This window comes from Acanthaster planci, linkage group LG13, assembly GCF_054643075.1.
Source record: "Acanthaster planci isolate LZ-2023a linkage group LG13, COTS_SCS, whole genome shotgun sequence".
Classification (NCBI taxonomy): domain Eukaryota; kingdom Metazoa; phylum Echinodermata; class Asteroidea; order Valvatida; family Acanthasteridae; genus Acanthaster; species Acanthaster planci.
The window spans coordinates 9499231-9513376 of NC_141789.1; the positions used below are offsets into that span (position 1 = coordinate 9499231).

The 14146-nt window shown below is 41.1% G+C and overlaps 2 protein-coding genes across 2 annotated transcripts in view; both read left to right on the forward strand.

The window, feature by feature from the left end:
* The window catches only part of LOC110987888 (clarin-1-like), an 8419-nt gene extending 3917 nt beyond the window's left edge, over positions 1-4502 (forward strand). The window contains exons 2-3 of the mRNA XM_022251032.2: positions 1294-1473; positions 3255-4502. Coding sequence (XP_022106724.2) covers positions 1294-1473; positions 3255-3550 — 476 coding nt within the window. The 3' untranslated portion in view covers positions 3551-4502. The remainder of the gene's footprint in view (positions 1-1293; positions 1474-3254) is intronic.
* Positions 4503-5144: 642 nt separating this feature from the next.
* LOC110987895 (clarin-2-like) lies at positions 5145-12076 on the forward strand. Its single transcript, XM_022251050.2, has 3 exons — positions 5145-6193; positions 8786-8965; positions 11475-12076. Exons 1-3 carry the CDS (start codon positions 5896-5898, stop codon positions 11777-11779), a joined length of 783 nt encoding a protein of 260 aa, XP_022106742.1. The 5' UTR covers positions 5145-5895; the 3' UTR covers positions 11780-12076.
* The last annotated feature ends 2070 nt before the right edge of the window (positions 12077-14146 follow it).

Below are 14146 nucleotides of genomic sequence, written 5' to 3' on the forward strand. Positions count from 1 at the left end.
TATCTCGAATAAATTGGGAAAAATACTTCGGAAAGTGTATCTCGTAAGAACGATTTGTGTCCAAGTTACAATGTTTCTAAAATCTAATTGCAATAAAAATGAACTTGAAAATATTCTTCTCGCAGAAAGAAACTTCGGAAAATATACGTATAACTGCACTTTTTGAAAAAAAAGAAACGTGTTTGGGACGTAAAAACGTGAACCATAAAATTTATCCAACAGAGACAAAGTACCGAAGAAAAAGACGGCCTCATTAATGAACATTATTTTTCACTCAATTTTCGGCGAGGCTTAACGGGTGGTGCTCTCTCTTTTCACATTCCAGAATAAAGTATTTACCTCTTTTGGTGTGCTGAACGTAACACATTTTCGAGTGCATATTTTCCGTTTTGTAGAGACAACATTTTTTCTGTATTTTCCGCCAGTTCGAAGGATCTAGGGCTGCCCAACTGTAACTTTCGGTTCTCGTTTGGTAAAAAAACAAGATATCACGCAGGGGTAACCAATGACCCAAGCAGAAACATCCTTCAGGGTTGCAGAACACACCCCTGCGTCTTCACTGAGAGAGAGAAAAACCCACCTGCATAAAGTGCTCCAGGCGATGAAAAAATCTCATCACTGATCTGAAGGGAAAAACACAAAACTGCCCAACAAACAAAATGACGCCGTGAGGACGTGAAATTGAAGCTTCGGTTCAATTTTCGACAGATGATATATAGTACTTTTCAACAAGATATAGACGTGAAATTAAACCTGGGGACACTGTGAAACTGAATCGTCTGTTCAATTCGCGTGAGATTATAGAGTGCTGTAGTTATTACAATTCTTGAAAGGTTCAAAATTCCCTGAAACTGGTCTGCGTCTGAAACCAGTTTAGGCATATCCTTCCTTTTCAGACACATTGATTTCGAGGTTCAACTTCATAGCAGCGTTGTATGCTGAGCAATAAAGCTTTGAATTACTGGTGGTCGGACACTTGCTTTTAGTTCGCTTCCTACAACGTGGAGAGCCTACGTCATTAGAAAAGAATCGACCTTGTCATATTCAGGAAACTTATGCCACCTATGTGCCTGCACGAGGCCGAAGGATTTTGTAGTAACTTTAATAAGAAAAAAACTGCTGCAACGTCAAAAGTTATTTTAAGTTTATCAGGGTCATGTTTTCTTCAGTTTCAGTATTGCTTTTGTAAAATGTTCAACGGATCTAAGTCTAAGTCTTTTAAGACTTTAAAACCGATTCAAAAAATGCTTGAAAAGATTATTCTTTTATGAAAACTCATCTCTTCTTCGACAGTTTTTGAAGAGCATGCAGAGGTGTACAGCATTGGGTTCCCAATTGCCGCCTTCGTGTCTGTTCTGATCGCCGCTATTTTCGGCCTCGTGTCAACCATCTTCGGATTAGTCAACACAATAACCGTTCCCATAGAAACCATCCACGGACCAGTTGGACTCTACGTGTGGAATGGAATTGGAGGTAATTTTTTGAAATGTCGTAATTTGTTATCTTGTATCTTGAGCTTGAATTCGCGTGGCGGACGTCCGTGGAGAGCAAGGAGGCTCAATTAACAGTAACACTGACCAATACAAGCCGCAAGCACCGGTGGTCAGCATTGATGGAAACAGACATTTTAATTTGTGATGCCGCGTTGAACATTCAAGAAGCCAAGTCTAATTATCAAAATAATTGAACTCGTTCTAGCTTCGGTGGATTTTCATGCAAGTGTTTTGTGTCCGATTCGCCGGCCAAGTTGCAGCCGGATAGGGGGAGCGCTTATTATTGGAAAAAGGTTCATACATTCGCATAAACCCTGAAAATTCGTTGAAAGTGTCGTTAAGGTAGGCCTATTTTACTGGGCGATGCACGTCAGTGTTACATTCAATTCGCCCAGTAAAATAGGCCTACCTTAAGGACACTTTCAACGAATGTTCAGGTTTTATCTTTTCTTTTCTTTCCTCGTTTGGAAATTAGTATAGGGCCAGGATGATTTCTAAGCCACATCGCGCCCTCGTATGTTTCCGTTGTATAATTTTGGGAATTAAAGACGACTGGGCCTATCTGAGTCACGTTTGACAGTCAGGTTGACAGAAGATTTGAAAGTTATTCATTATAAAGTGTGAACTCGAAAACAGGCGATCACCTAACGACTGCCAGAAGAATGTTTGAACTGGACCCTCAACCGCAATTCTGAATTACTCTTAGGTCGAGTTCGGGCGCCGTGTACGTTCTTGACACGGGTTTGTTGTTCTCGTGCTCGAACGGCGGGAACACGTCTCAAGAACACTGTTTTCTTAACAAGATCACACATCATCTCCTCGTCAGGGTTTTACAGGAACACACGGAAAAGCTGCAAAAAGTGGAGAGATGGCTTCCAAAGCCATAGACAATGGGAAGTTTTGCAAAATTAACACAAAACACATAAGTGAATGTTCCTGTTTAAATAGAAAAGAATTCAGCCCAGTTGTCCAAGCATTAACTCTCGAATAGTTTACTACGATATGGGCGCCGCCATGTTGCTTGTCACTAACTACCAGCCATGACCAATGGTACGTTCCCGGCGTTCGAGCGGCCGACCCAAGAACGACAAATCAAGCTGTTCGTGAACATACGAGAACAAACCACCCGAACTCAGCCTACGTGAAAAGTAGACATTTCAAATAACACTTTTTGATCTTTTCCTGAAAAGGGAGGGCGCTATTCTTATGATGTCATCACAGCTATAAATGGAGAAAGTCGCGCCAACTTGAATTCAGACTTTTGAGCCAAACTGGCAGTTTACTTTGTGTGCAGTACAGCAGGTAGTTATTGTGGATGTGCACTGACGCATTAAAAGTACACCAATTTTGTCCCAACCATGTCGCCACTCTCTAAAAACAGCTCTGGGTGTCATTAAAAGAAGTCTATTAGTTTTACGGAGTTATCTGTTCAAATTTTGAATCCACATGGCAAAATTTCCAACGGCAAACAATTCAAGCAAGTATTTGTACAGAAACTGCTGTAACACTGAGGTTTTTGCCTTGGCTGACATGGCACTTTTGGTCATTAACATGCTAAAAGACGGAAGCATTAAAGTCATAAAGTACACCGATGCCCTTAAAAATGGCACACCACGAATCTAAAAGTCAAATTGTGATGATGGGACACCAGGGAACCATTAGAACTGTGTATATTTAAGGGCTCTTTCATGCAGATGACTAAAAGAGAGAAATGATCAATGTAATTTATTACTTTTCTTAATTCTTGATTTTTACCGGCAGCCGTCTGCAGCCTGGTCGCCTGGGTGATCTATCTTGCTCTCCTCTTGACCAAACTCACCACGAACATCCTGAACAAATCAGACATAGATCCACCCAACAACTTCCGGACGGACTCCGTGTCGTTCGCCTACTCGTACTGGTTGGTGGTAGTTGCCTGCGCCTTGTTCATCCTGAATTTGATTTGCGTCTTCTTGGCCAAGCTGCTCTCGGATCCGGACTTCTTGCAGCAACGGAGGGGGGAAAAAGAATTCTCCAAGGGAGAAAATAACGTTGGGATGGATGAAATGATGTACTAAGAATGCGTACAAACTTGTTAATGTCTCATACTATGTACAGTATAGTCCAACAGATTATGTGCTGTATGATCAGTTGTGTATTTAGTTTTCATAAAAGCTTGAAACCAATACAGAGGCATCATTACGAGAAGACTGTTTTTGATTTGGGGTGTGATATTCATTTTCAAGTGGGTTGAAGCATTATGTTCACCGCGTCATGGGAATAAACTGAAGTCGAAGTTTCTGAGCGACTGGTATTGAATACGTTAGTACCTATCGCCGCAATTGAAAAACACACTGAGTTTTTCTGTATACATGTACCTTATGCCTTGTAGTCATGACCTCCGAACGGTCCACTAAGGACTTTACTGGAAGTGGAAGCTGACGAGTGTGGCGCGGTAACTTGTATTTGGAAGTGTGGGGCTTGCGCTGGGTAAAAGTTTTAAAAATTGGGGCTAGTATTGTCTACTGATGCTTGAGATAACTTATTTCAGAGTCTGGCGGTTTCTGGTTTAAATTCTTCACTGTTAACAAATTTGAAAAAAAAAAAACCTGCATGATTTATCTTTCTATAATTAGAGCTACGATATTTATAGTCGTTTTGCTTTCGATTTTTCCGCTATTTTGGCACAGCATGCGCTGTAGTGATTTTTTGTATGAAAGAAAAACAGTTAAAATTCAAAAATGCTCTAAAATAGTAATGTATCCATCGGGAGGAGGTAATTTATGGAGACTTTTGCATTATTTTCAAAGATATTGAAATTGCCAACGCGAAATAGAACTAGTACCTTCCTTCATAAAGGAAGGGCTTTTTTATGAAAACTGGAAAATCTTATCAGGAGAGAAATGCCCATTACCCAGACTCAAAATCGGTATATGTCACCGAAGAAAAGGGAAGCAGCTTCATATCACTTTCAAATATTAAATAAGCATTTATTTCGGTAAGCTGCATTTGAGCAAATACCAAAATAAATTGATAATTTTGACTAATAAAGCAATACACATTGTTTTAATATTGTTTCCAGAATTTGCATTTTTGTGTCTCAGATTTTCTCTAAATAGCACAGTTCTACAAAAGCTTGTAAGACTTCTCACTTGGGGTCCAGTTCGTTCCATTGTATTTTTTTCTTTGATCTCTTCCCACCTTACACCCCTTTGTTGCTCAACCATGCCTTTCATGCAGTCCCCTTTATCCTTTGCCCCTCATCCAGCCTGCAGCTTTCCTAACCTTTCCTTTTGTCCTCTTGCATTCATCCATGCTTGGTTGATTCTCTGCTTGCTTGTTTGTCCTGTCCACTAATTGCCTTTGAGAAAGATTCTGCTAGGATCGAAACGTCAGGCCCTCCATATTTTGTGAAACTTAAATTTTTAATTTTAGACACCGAAAATACAATATCTAAAAACAACATTTTACTGATTATGAATCGTAGTTTTATTTCGAAAACGGATGACACTATGAATATATTTCAAGGCGACAACACTGGTCAATGAATTAACCTGTGACCTCCCCCGATCGGATTGCAAAGTTTCCCAGTGCGCTCTTGTATTCAAACCGACGTTGACTCTGCATCTGCTCACTCAGGCATAACGATTTTCCAACCTGAACCGCTCTGTATACTCTGTCCTTAATCTAGCCTGAACTCTTTAGCAAATGAACACGATTGTTCGAGCAGTTGTGGTGACATTAGCGCGACTGTTCGGAGAACACCGTCGCGTCACGATTTTTGTTCCTTCTGAACTCAACTCTCTCAAGACTCCCGCACTGCCACTTGTGCAAGAATCACCTTAACTGGTCTGAAGATTGATTACACGACACGTAAACAATGAATTGATCACAGAGTTATAACTTTACTTCGTGGATTTAAACCTACGTAGCGGTATCACATGCGTATACAACATGAGCAAATCACAACACACCCAAACGGCCATTGTGTTTGTCGCGATACCTGTTGCATGACGGTAATCGGTATTGTAAACTGAGGACTGGATGACGTACTAAGCTTCGCGAGCGGTTTTGTGGTGGCACCGGTCTGTGATCTCCCCAATGTCAGGTGGGTGCTCTAGAAAGTCCACTGCAGCGCATCCTTCATCAAGTTAGTCGCGTAAAGAGGCCTCTTTCGCACGGGAAGTACATGTACATGCAATACGTGATGGCATGTTCCTGCTGATGCAAACATCTAGAGGAATGTTGTATGTTTGGACTGCACGGCAGTCATATCGTGGCCAGTTCTCATCGGAGAGGTATTAAACTGAACCTAACCTGCTCCTTAAGAACACGTGAGTGGTGAGTGCGGGCAGGGCCTTCACCTTTAGCAAAAAAATAGTTTACGGAGAGTCAAGTGTGAGTCAAGATTCCCGTCAAAACCATGATCATCAAGCGGAGGACCACTTTCTTCTTTTTCGCCTCCCTGGGCGCCTTTGTCTCGCTCATTTTCACCGGCGTGGCCATCGTCACTAGTCACTGGATCAATGCCCAGCTCCAGAAGAACACGACGGGCCAGCTGGACCCCGCCTTCCCGCTGAAGGACTATCTGGGCAACAACCCCATCCAGTTCGACCCGGACGACCCGGGGGCCTTCCTCGGCCTGGATTACTTCGGCCTCTTCCAGGGCTGCAAGAAGTTCAATTACGGATTCGGGGCCAGAGAATGGAACTGCTATAAAGGTTTGGAGAAAGTTTAGTTCGGAAAGAATTCCTTTTCAGACCCTCAAAACTTTTTGACTTTTATAAGCACCAAGAAGTTGAACCCTACTTATCAAACCCTTTCCCTGGTAATTAACCCCCCTAAAGTCCCAATAAAATTAACAGGCACCCTTTAAAACTTGGTGGTGTTTGTGAAAAAAAATTTGGACGGGCCTAAACAGAATTCCTCCCTTTGTGTTATCAAATACGAACTTTGCCATTACAAATGTATTGCTATTATTGATTGAAAATAAGTGAATTAAATTTTAGAGCCAGATAGCATCCCACAGATGTCATGTACTGTTTTATCATCGTTTCCGCTTGTATGCAAAAATTAAACATTAAAAAAGAAATATCCCTCATGACTCCCCAAAATTCCTGGATCCGACCCTGTTAGCATCTAGAACAGTAGAACTCCGGTATGTAGTAACAAACGCCACGAACAAACATCTCAGAAAAAAGTTGCAACAATTCATATCTCGTGCTCAGAGGGTTAAAGCTTGTCAAGAATTGCCCCCCCCCAAAAAAAAAAGAGAGAGAGAAAAAGAAAGCCTCGATGCCTTCTTTATTTTATCTGACATTATGAAGCCGTCATTGTTGTTTCGGTAGGTTGATTTAGCTCAACACAAAAGCTTCATGCTCACAGGATTTGCTGAAACATAGCCATTGGCGAGCAAAAAAATAAGTTGTGAAAAATGCACGACTCCCTTATATAATTCCTATAATGGAGGTCCCCGTCACTGCAAAAGTTTTGACTGTTAGCTTAAAGGAGTAGTTACATGTATAATGTAAGTTTCACGTTTGCCCTCTTAAGCGACAAAGTTTGCGTAGGTTTCGCTGTGATACATCGCATGTTAGTGAAACAAAGAGTAAAGAGTAACTCCACTTACACATTTGGTTTTAAGGTTTCAACTTCAAATTGTGACAGACCGTGAAGTTAGTATAGAGAATGAGCAATAAACAATAATAATCATGGAATATAATCACTCTCTTTGACAAACATCTCATAGGTCATGATTTGATTGTAGCCACAGTTAATGTAGTGATGCAGTAACTTATGTTTTCACTGCTGACACTTGAGAATGGAGAATCGTGTGTGTTGGTAGCATGCTTATGCGTTTGGTTAATCATAACTGTTACAGTTAATATCAAGAGTGGTGCGAGGCTTCACAATGTTTTGCTTGGAATATTTGTAGCCTTACCCTTTTCACTTAAACTTGACAGGTTTCTATACATTGATATAAATATGTAAAATAATATTTTGCCCTCAGTGCTTACTTTCTGTGCGTGGGTGGTTTCAGGCTCCCGTTTTGTCTGAAATTCTCACGCAGCAACTTCGTGGAACCACAGGTTGTACATTCCATGGCTTTGCCAATCCCGGGTGCTTAGATATTGTACATGTCGTTCCATTGTGATGAACAAAAGCTTTGTTTATGAAAGAAGTTGGTGAATAATGGGCTTTGTTCAGTGCGTCAATAGTATGGGGTTAGGTACAAGGTTAGGCTTGTTTGCGATTATTTTGTTGGCAGTGAAAGTTTGTTGAAGATTTTTTCCAAAGATATGTCCAGAAATTGTTGAGTTTTTGTCAGCACGCCCAAAGGCACATGATAAGAATAGAATTTCGTCGTTAAAGTTACATTCTTGTTTAATGTCAGGCACTCATTTCATTGATTTAAAGAATGTCAAGGCGGACGTTAATATCAGATTTTTTCCAAGTTCCATAATAATGTTCCATTGATTTTGACGTGAAGAAAATGGATTTTATGCCAGATTTAATTCTAAAGACTCACAGTTACATTGTGAGTGGCTTTGAAATGATCATTTATTGATTATGCGGCATTAATACTTTTATAGGATGGTTGTCATCGTTAGTCCTGATCATGTTTGGCCTGAAAATGTCTTGTCTGGCCGAAACAGCACTGGAAAACGTGCTGAGTGGAGATTTTGGGCCTTGTTTATGAGCGGACCATCGTCACATTGAAAGCCTGGCAATCACTGTGAAAATTTCGATCGAGTTAAGATGCGTGGGAACGATGATGCATTATACTAACAGAGGCAAATAATGGATTGAAAACGCAAGTCACCTTTACTTCCAGAATTAAAAAAATGCATAATTGAAAGCGAGACAAACACTGATTTCTTTTCAAACTAGTCAGGCACCTTCCCATTTAAAGGTGTACAATCAATGGAATGGACTAGGGGCGCGATCTGAAACGGCCATTTGACTCAACCTTAGGTTTTACCATCGTTCTGGCCTATGTCTTCAGATAATAATCTTGTATCTTGACAATCATGCCGTTGAATGGCAGAATCAATGGTGAACGGTGCAAACCAATCGAAAATATATTGGCTCTCTGTGCCTGCGTGGCGGGTGCCATTCTAAGCGCGAGCCATGGGTGTTGACGGCACTCGGTGTGTGCTCCTTCCTCCATGGTGTATTACAAACAGTATGGAAATTGACGTTGTTAGACGAGTGTATGGTGCAACGCATTTTAAGAAGGCTAACGCCGTACAGATGAATGAATGTGACATTAACACTGTTTCACACCCCTTTCTTTTCTTACCGGGTTCCAGTTTTCAGCGAGCATGCAAATGTGTACAGTGTGGGCTACCCAATTGCTGTCTTCGTCTGTTTGACCATTGCCATCACCTTTGCCCTGGTGTCAACCATCTTCGGGTTGGTTAACACGCTGACGGTTCCCATAAAAACCTTCCACGGACCAATGGGGCTGTACTTGTGGAACGCCATTGGAGGTAATCTCTCACGTGTTAGTATAGTAAAACTAAACTATGTATCCTGCGTGTCAAGTTTTCTGTTTTCTGTGCGACCATAAGGGTTTCGGTGAGAACGATAGACACTGTGTGGCTTCAATAATCAAATAGTAGTTGGACAAAATTGTTCTGGAGCTGAGTTAAAAAAACCAAAAGAAACCGGTGAAGATAAGAGGGTGATAAATGGTGGAATGGAGTTACCGGATTGGAGGTGTATAGAAGATCTGAACTAAATACACATATCTTCAGAAGCACTTTTACTGTGAGGCATGGGTCGTTCCTTCAGCACCCAACTGTAAATTATGTTGAATCAAACGGCTTGAAAACTGCATCTGAGCTTGTTTGGTATTCTAGTCGGGCACGATCCGCAGCGCGAGATTGGACAATTTCACTTCCGAGTATCCGACTCATAATGTGCAAAATCATATAATATGTACAACCAAATCATGAAATGTTCTTGTGATAATTGTTCCAAAATGTAGAAACCATGTAACTGTCGTTATGTTTTATTGAATTAGTCACTCTACGTTTTCATTTCGAGAGCAATATGTATATAAGCAATATATATATAACTCTAGGTTGCTGGTTCAGTTTAATCAATTGCGTCCTTATAGCTGTGTTCACGTGACTCTTCTGATTACCCTGAACTGAAAAAAACTCAACTCTTGATGTGCGCATGCGCACGAGAATCACCCATCTGGATAACACAACTTGGCTTTAGTGAAAGTTTACCCGGGCGATATAAAACAGCGGTTTCCCAGTTATTTCAACACTTCTATGGAATGATACATTTATTTCTTCCTCAGACACCGTATAGAGTTCAGTTCCTGATTTCTATTTCAAACCCACCATGAGCAGTTCAATTCAAACTCATCATAACTGCGGTAAATTCATGTTGTGCGTGCATCGGCATGGTATCGAAAATTGAAATTGCATTTATTTTGTCAATACTATACAATTTTAGCGCTTTGACCATTTAAATTCAGAGAGTGCATTCTTTGCATTTCCAAGTCCACGATACGAAGGCCCATAAATGTTTCGACATTTACTGCGTTTCCTATTAATCCTTCACAAGGAGAATAGATTGAACAACACGTCAAGGAAGATGCGTTTTGTCAACTTATCATATTGAAGAAAGAAATATCGAAAGTATAATTACAGAACGCGTTCTTGTCTAAAAAAGCTGGACATTATGTTTTGCCATAATAATTCAGATTGAATTTAACGATCAGGTTACTAAAATAAATGAGAAAAGAAGGATTTCGTCTTTTCAATAAAACACCGATTGTGACAGACGGATTGTTGAGAGTTCGAGGACGGAATTGCCCTAGCGAATATAGGCTTCCCTGCAATTTTAAAACCTATTATCATTCAACTTAACAAACGCTTTACTTCAATTTCGTCTCCAGTCATTCTTTGATTCCACGTTGTTTATGATCGGTCTTTTTCAACATCTGTCTACTCGATGTCGTTCAGATTTTATGGAATTCGTCTCACCTGACTATCATCAGTCTGATGTACGGGGATTGAATTATGCATGCTCAATCGAATCCAAGAATGTTTCAATCAAATTCTTGCGGTGGTGTATAAGCATGTTTAAACGTATTGGGCTGCTTTGGCATGGGGAATCGGCTGCTTTGGCATGGGATATCGGCTGTTTTGGCATGGGGGTATCGGCTGCTTTGGCATGGAGTATCGGCTGCTTTGGCATGGGGAATCGGCTGCTTTGGCATGGGGGTATCGGCTGTTTTGGCATGGGGTATCGGCTGCTTTGGCATGGGGAATCGGCTGCTTTGGCATGGGGAATCGGCTGCTTTGGCATGGGGTATCGGCTGTTTTGGCATGGGGTATCGGCTGCTTTGGGGTATTGCGAGACATTGGAGGGTTAACTAACAGTCCAAAGGACAAGAGGAAGAACTGAATGGCTTCTTTCTGAAAGATGTGAAAATGTTAATTGTTCAGTTTTCTTTTCATAAGTATATGCATATTTCTAGCATGAAATGGAAAGGATTTTATTTGCCTATGTATAGACCTCATTTCTGCCAGTTGTTGAGGCAAATATGTTCAAACCAGAAGTGAACAGGTAAAATTTAATAATACCACAGATACCGTACACTATTATGTGACAATCAGCTTTAATGAAATTTCTATAGCATTGACTGCGAGATGAAACAAAATGAATGCTTGATCCATTGTACGTTCGGCATTGCGCAGGACGAAATTGAATTGTCTTCACAAAAAAGTAAGGTATAAATTTCGTTGAACAAAATTAATGAGCGATCAAGACGAAATCGAGCATCGGGTATGAAAGGTCGTAAATTTTGGAGACAAATTGGAAGGTAACGTTGTATAAAATTGAACGAAGCAGTTTTAACACGTGCAGGGTAACTTAGTGTTAAAATTAAGTGAGAAAACCTATGCTGTTGGGTTATTAATTAAAGAAATCAATAATTTAAAATTGATATTGTCCCGTTTTAAACTCTCTGTATAGCTATCGGCAGCTTTCTTGCGTGGCTGTTGTACTTGATCTTATACCTGACGCAACTCACCACCAATGTCCTGACCAAGGCAGACATGGATCCACCCAACAACTTCCGGACCACTTCGGTGTCTTTCGGCTACTCCTACTGGCTGGCTCTGGCAAGCTTCGTCCTCTTCCTCCTCAACATCTTCTTCGTCTTCCTGGCTCACCTTCTACAGGAACCGGACCTCTTGAAAAGCAAGAAGAAGAAAAGCGAGCCCAAAAGCAGCAAAGGGACGGGAAACAACAACGTGGGCCTGGGGCTTATGTACTAAGGTGCTGACTGATAAATGGCCGATCTGTTAAGCCCCGCCCTTGGAGTGAGGTGGCCAATCACAGAAGTCGGATTTGCGTGCATTTGCCAAAGACGCGCTCCTTAGGAACACGCATGAGTTCTTCCTCGAGATAAGAGGACGTAATTACTTGGAGCTGTCATTAATAAAGTGAATGTTTGTGAGTGTAATGATGAGCATTATTTCACGAGGTGGCAGAAGGAATGGGCTAATCGTCGACTGGGAGGTGAAGCTGAGTGGAATGGAGCATTCCGTCTGTCACCGGGTGAGATTATAATTCCATCAACACTTTATTTGCTTTATTTAGAGCCTCGACAAATTTCTGCCTTACCCGGATGAATCACAAACTATAATATATGATTTGGCACCGCGGCTGCGACGAATAATTCACTGATCCACGACGAACGATCTACTAGTTAGAATGTGAACAACAATACAGGTCGATATATCGCTATATGACAATACATGTATATGCCAAAGTGTACGGGCATAGACTGAGGCCGTGTCCGAAACGGGCTTCTAGAGCTACGGCTAGGTCTTTTGTCTGCGCGTCTCCACGCATTTCCAATGGAGCGAAGACCTAGACCTAGCTCTAGACAAGAGATTCGGATGCAGCTTGAGACACCAAGCTACCCATTGCAGTGTTATGCAACGACTGTGCTTCTTTCACTACAGTTACCATGGTTACGAAAGAGATTAGCCCGTCCGAGCTCGTTGTTCAAGGCGGTTGCCGGGTACTGGCGAATGCGCCATATACCTTAAAGGTTGCACATGTTGCCATATACTCACGCGTGGAGTGGGGCTGGTGAGATCGGTCTATATTTGATTTTTTTTTTCAATACTGAACGAGTAAGTACGCGGTCTTTTAATTTGAGGAGAAGGAAGACTTTACACACAATGAAACAGAAATAACTTTCCTTCGTTTTCTAGTTTGTTCAGACTTGATGGGTAACAGGAAAGCTTGTAACTATGATCGCATAGGCCTAGATGTCAAAATTCATGAGAACGAGTATCATTGCTTCGCAAAAGCGTCTGCAGGGTCAGTAAGATCATGTCAAATTTTGTCAGATGTACGAGTGACACAGCGTCGCATTGTCAGGGGACTCGAGGGCGAGAGCCAAGGCGGGTTCAGAGTCTGTTGATATAGCTGCATTTCAAACTATAACAGCTGGCAATATCGCTTGCATCATTAGATTTTAACCTTGGACTCTGGGGGCTCCGACTCATTCGACCCCCCCCCTTGCAGGGGCGCAGCAGTGGATCAGTAGTTTCGAGTCAAGGGCGGTTTATACATTGTAGATATAAAAACTAGACGGGTCTTGTAGTGCAGGTATGTTCTTGATATCTCCTCTGTTTTTTTTAGGGGGGGCGGCCCAGGAGGATTAACCATCCACCCCCAGAACATTGTGTCGGCCACTGTGCCCTGATGCACCGTACCAACTGGCTGAGTGGACAGTAGTTCTTTAAGATGTGAACTGATTGTGAACTCATGACTGCACAATATTTAGCTGCATATAATGTTAAATAATATTGAGTATAGTGTCTACTTCTTGCGTTTAAAATAGTTTTTTCTCAAACTACTCCCATACAGGCGTAATTAGAACTAAAAAGAATATTTATATTGAATTTAACGAATAACTGCAGTGTTGGGAAGAAAGCACATGTACAATGTACCCGTATAGGTGGCAACGCGAAATTGGAACACGCTTACTACATACTAACTGCACTGTAACAGACTAAACCAACTCAGTATACGACAGATTTATTTTATAGGTGAAATATTAAATATATTTAAGATCTACTGTGAATAATTTTTGAAAATTAAATTACATTAGGGCACACTGCCGCTTCCATTGACAAAACGTGAATACAATGAGCACATTAATATTTTTTAAACAATACCAACCATGCTATACACAGATTATCTTGCAACAGTTTTGTGGAGTAAATGTATCGCTACAAGAAAAATTTCAGGAGTCCTACACAAACGCAACTCTGGACAGAGCTGTTGTTTCTCCAGTCAAAATCAGTCAACTTGTTGTTAACGCACTGCAGTCGGAGAGGTGGAGCGACTCATTGACTGCCTGGAGCGAGTGAAGGCCGGAATGCTAACTTATTTGGCGTGCTGCTGAAAATGGAATAGAGAGAGAAAGAGAAAGACTCGGGAAAACTCGAGGAGGAATTCACCTACGGGAATTACACCAATAAATACGTGAATATGCAAAGAGAGACAGGTATCTAAGATATTTAATAACCACGTGCACAATATTAAGAGTGATTTAAGCTTTTCCTCTAGCAGAAATAATTACTTTCAGCTAACTTAATAATGCATGTTTTAGTAACAGTAAT

Excerpts from the sequence above, each read along its gene's own strand:
- LOC110987895 (XM_022251050.2), top strand. The coding sequence starts at position 5,896 with ATGATCATCAAGCGGAGGACCACTTTCTTCTTTTTCGCCTCCCTGGGC. Across the intron at positions 6,194-8,785 it reads AGAATGGAACTGCTATAAAG|TTTTCAGCGAGCATGCAAAT; the intron begins GTTTGGAGAAAG and ends ACCGGGTTCCAG. Across the intron at positions 8,966-11,474 it reads CTTGTGGAACGCCATTGGAG|CTATCGGCAGCTTTCTTGCG; the intron begins GTAATCTCTCAC and ends CTCTCTGTATAG.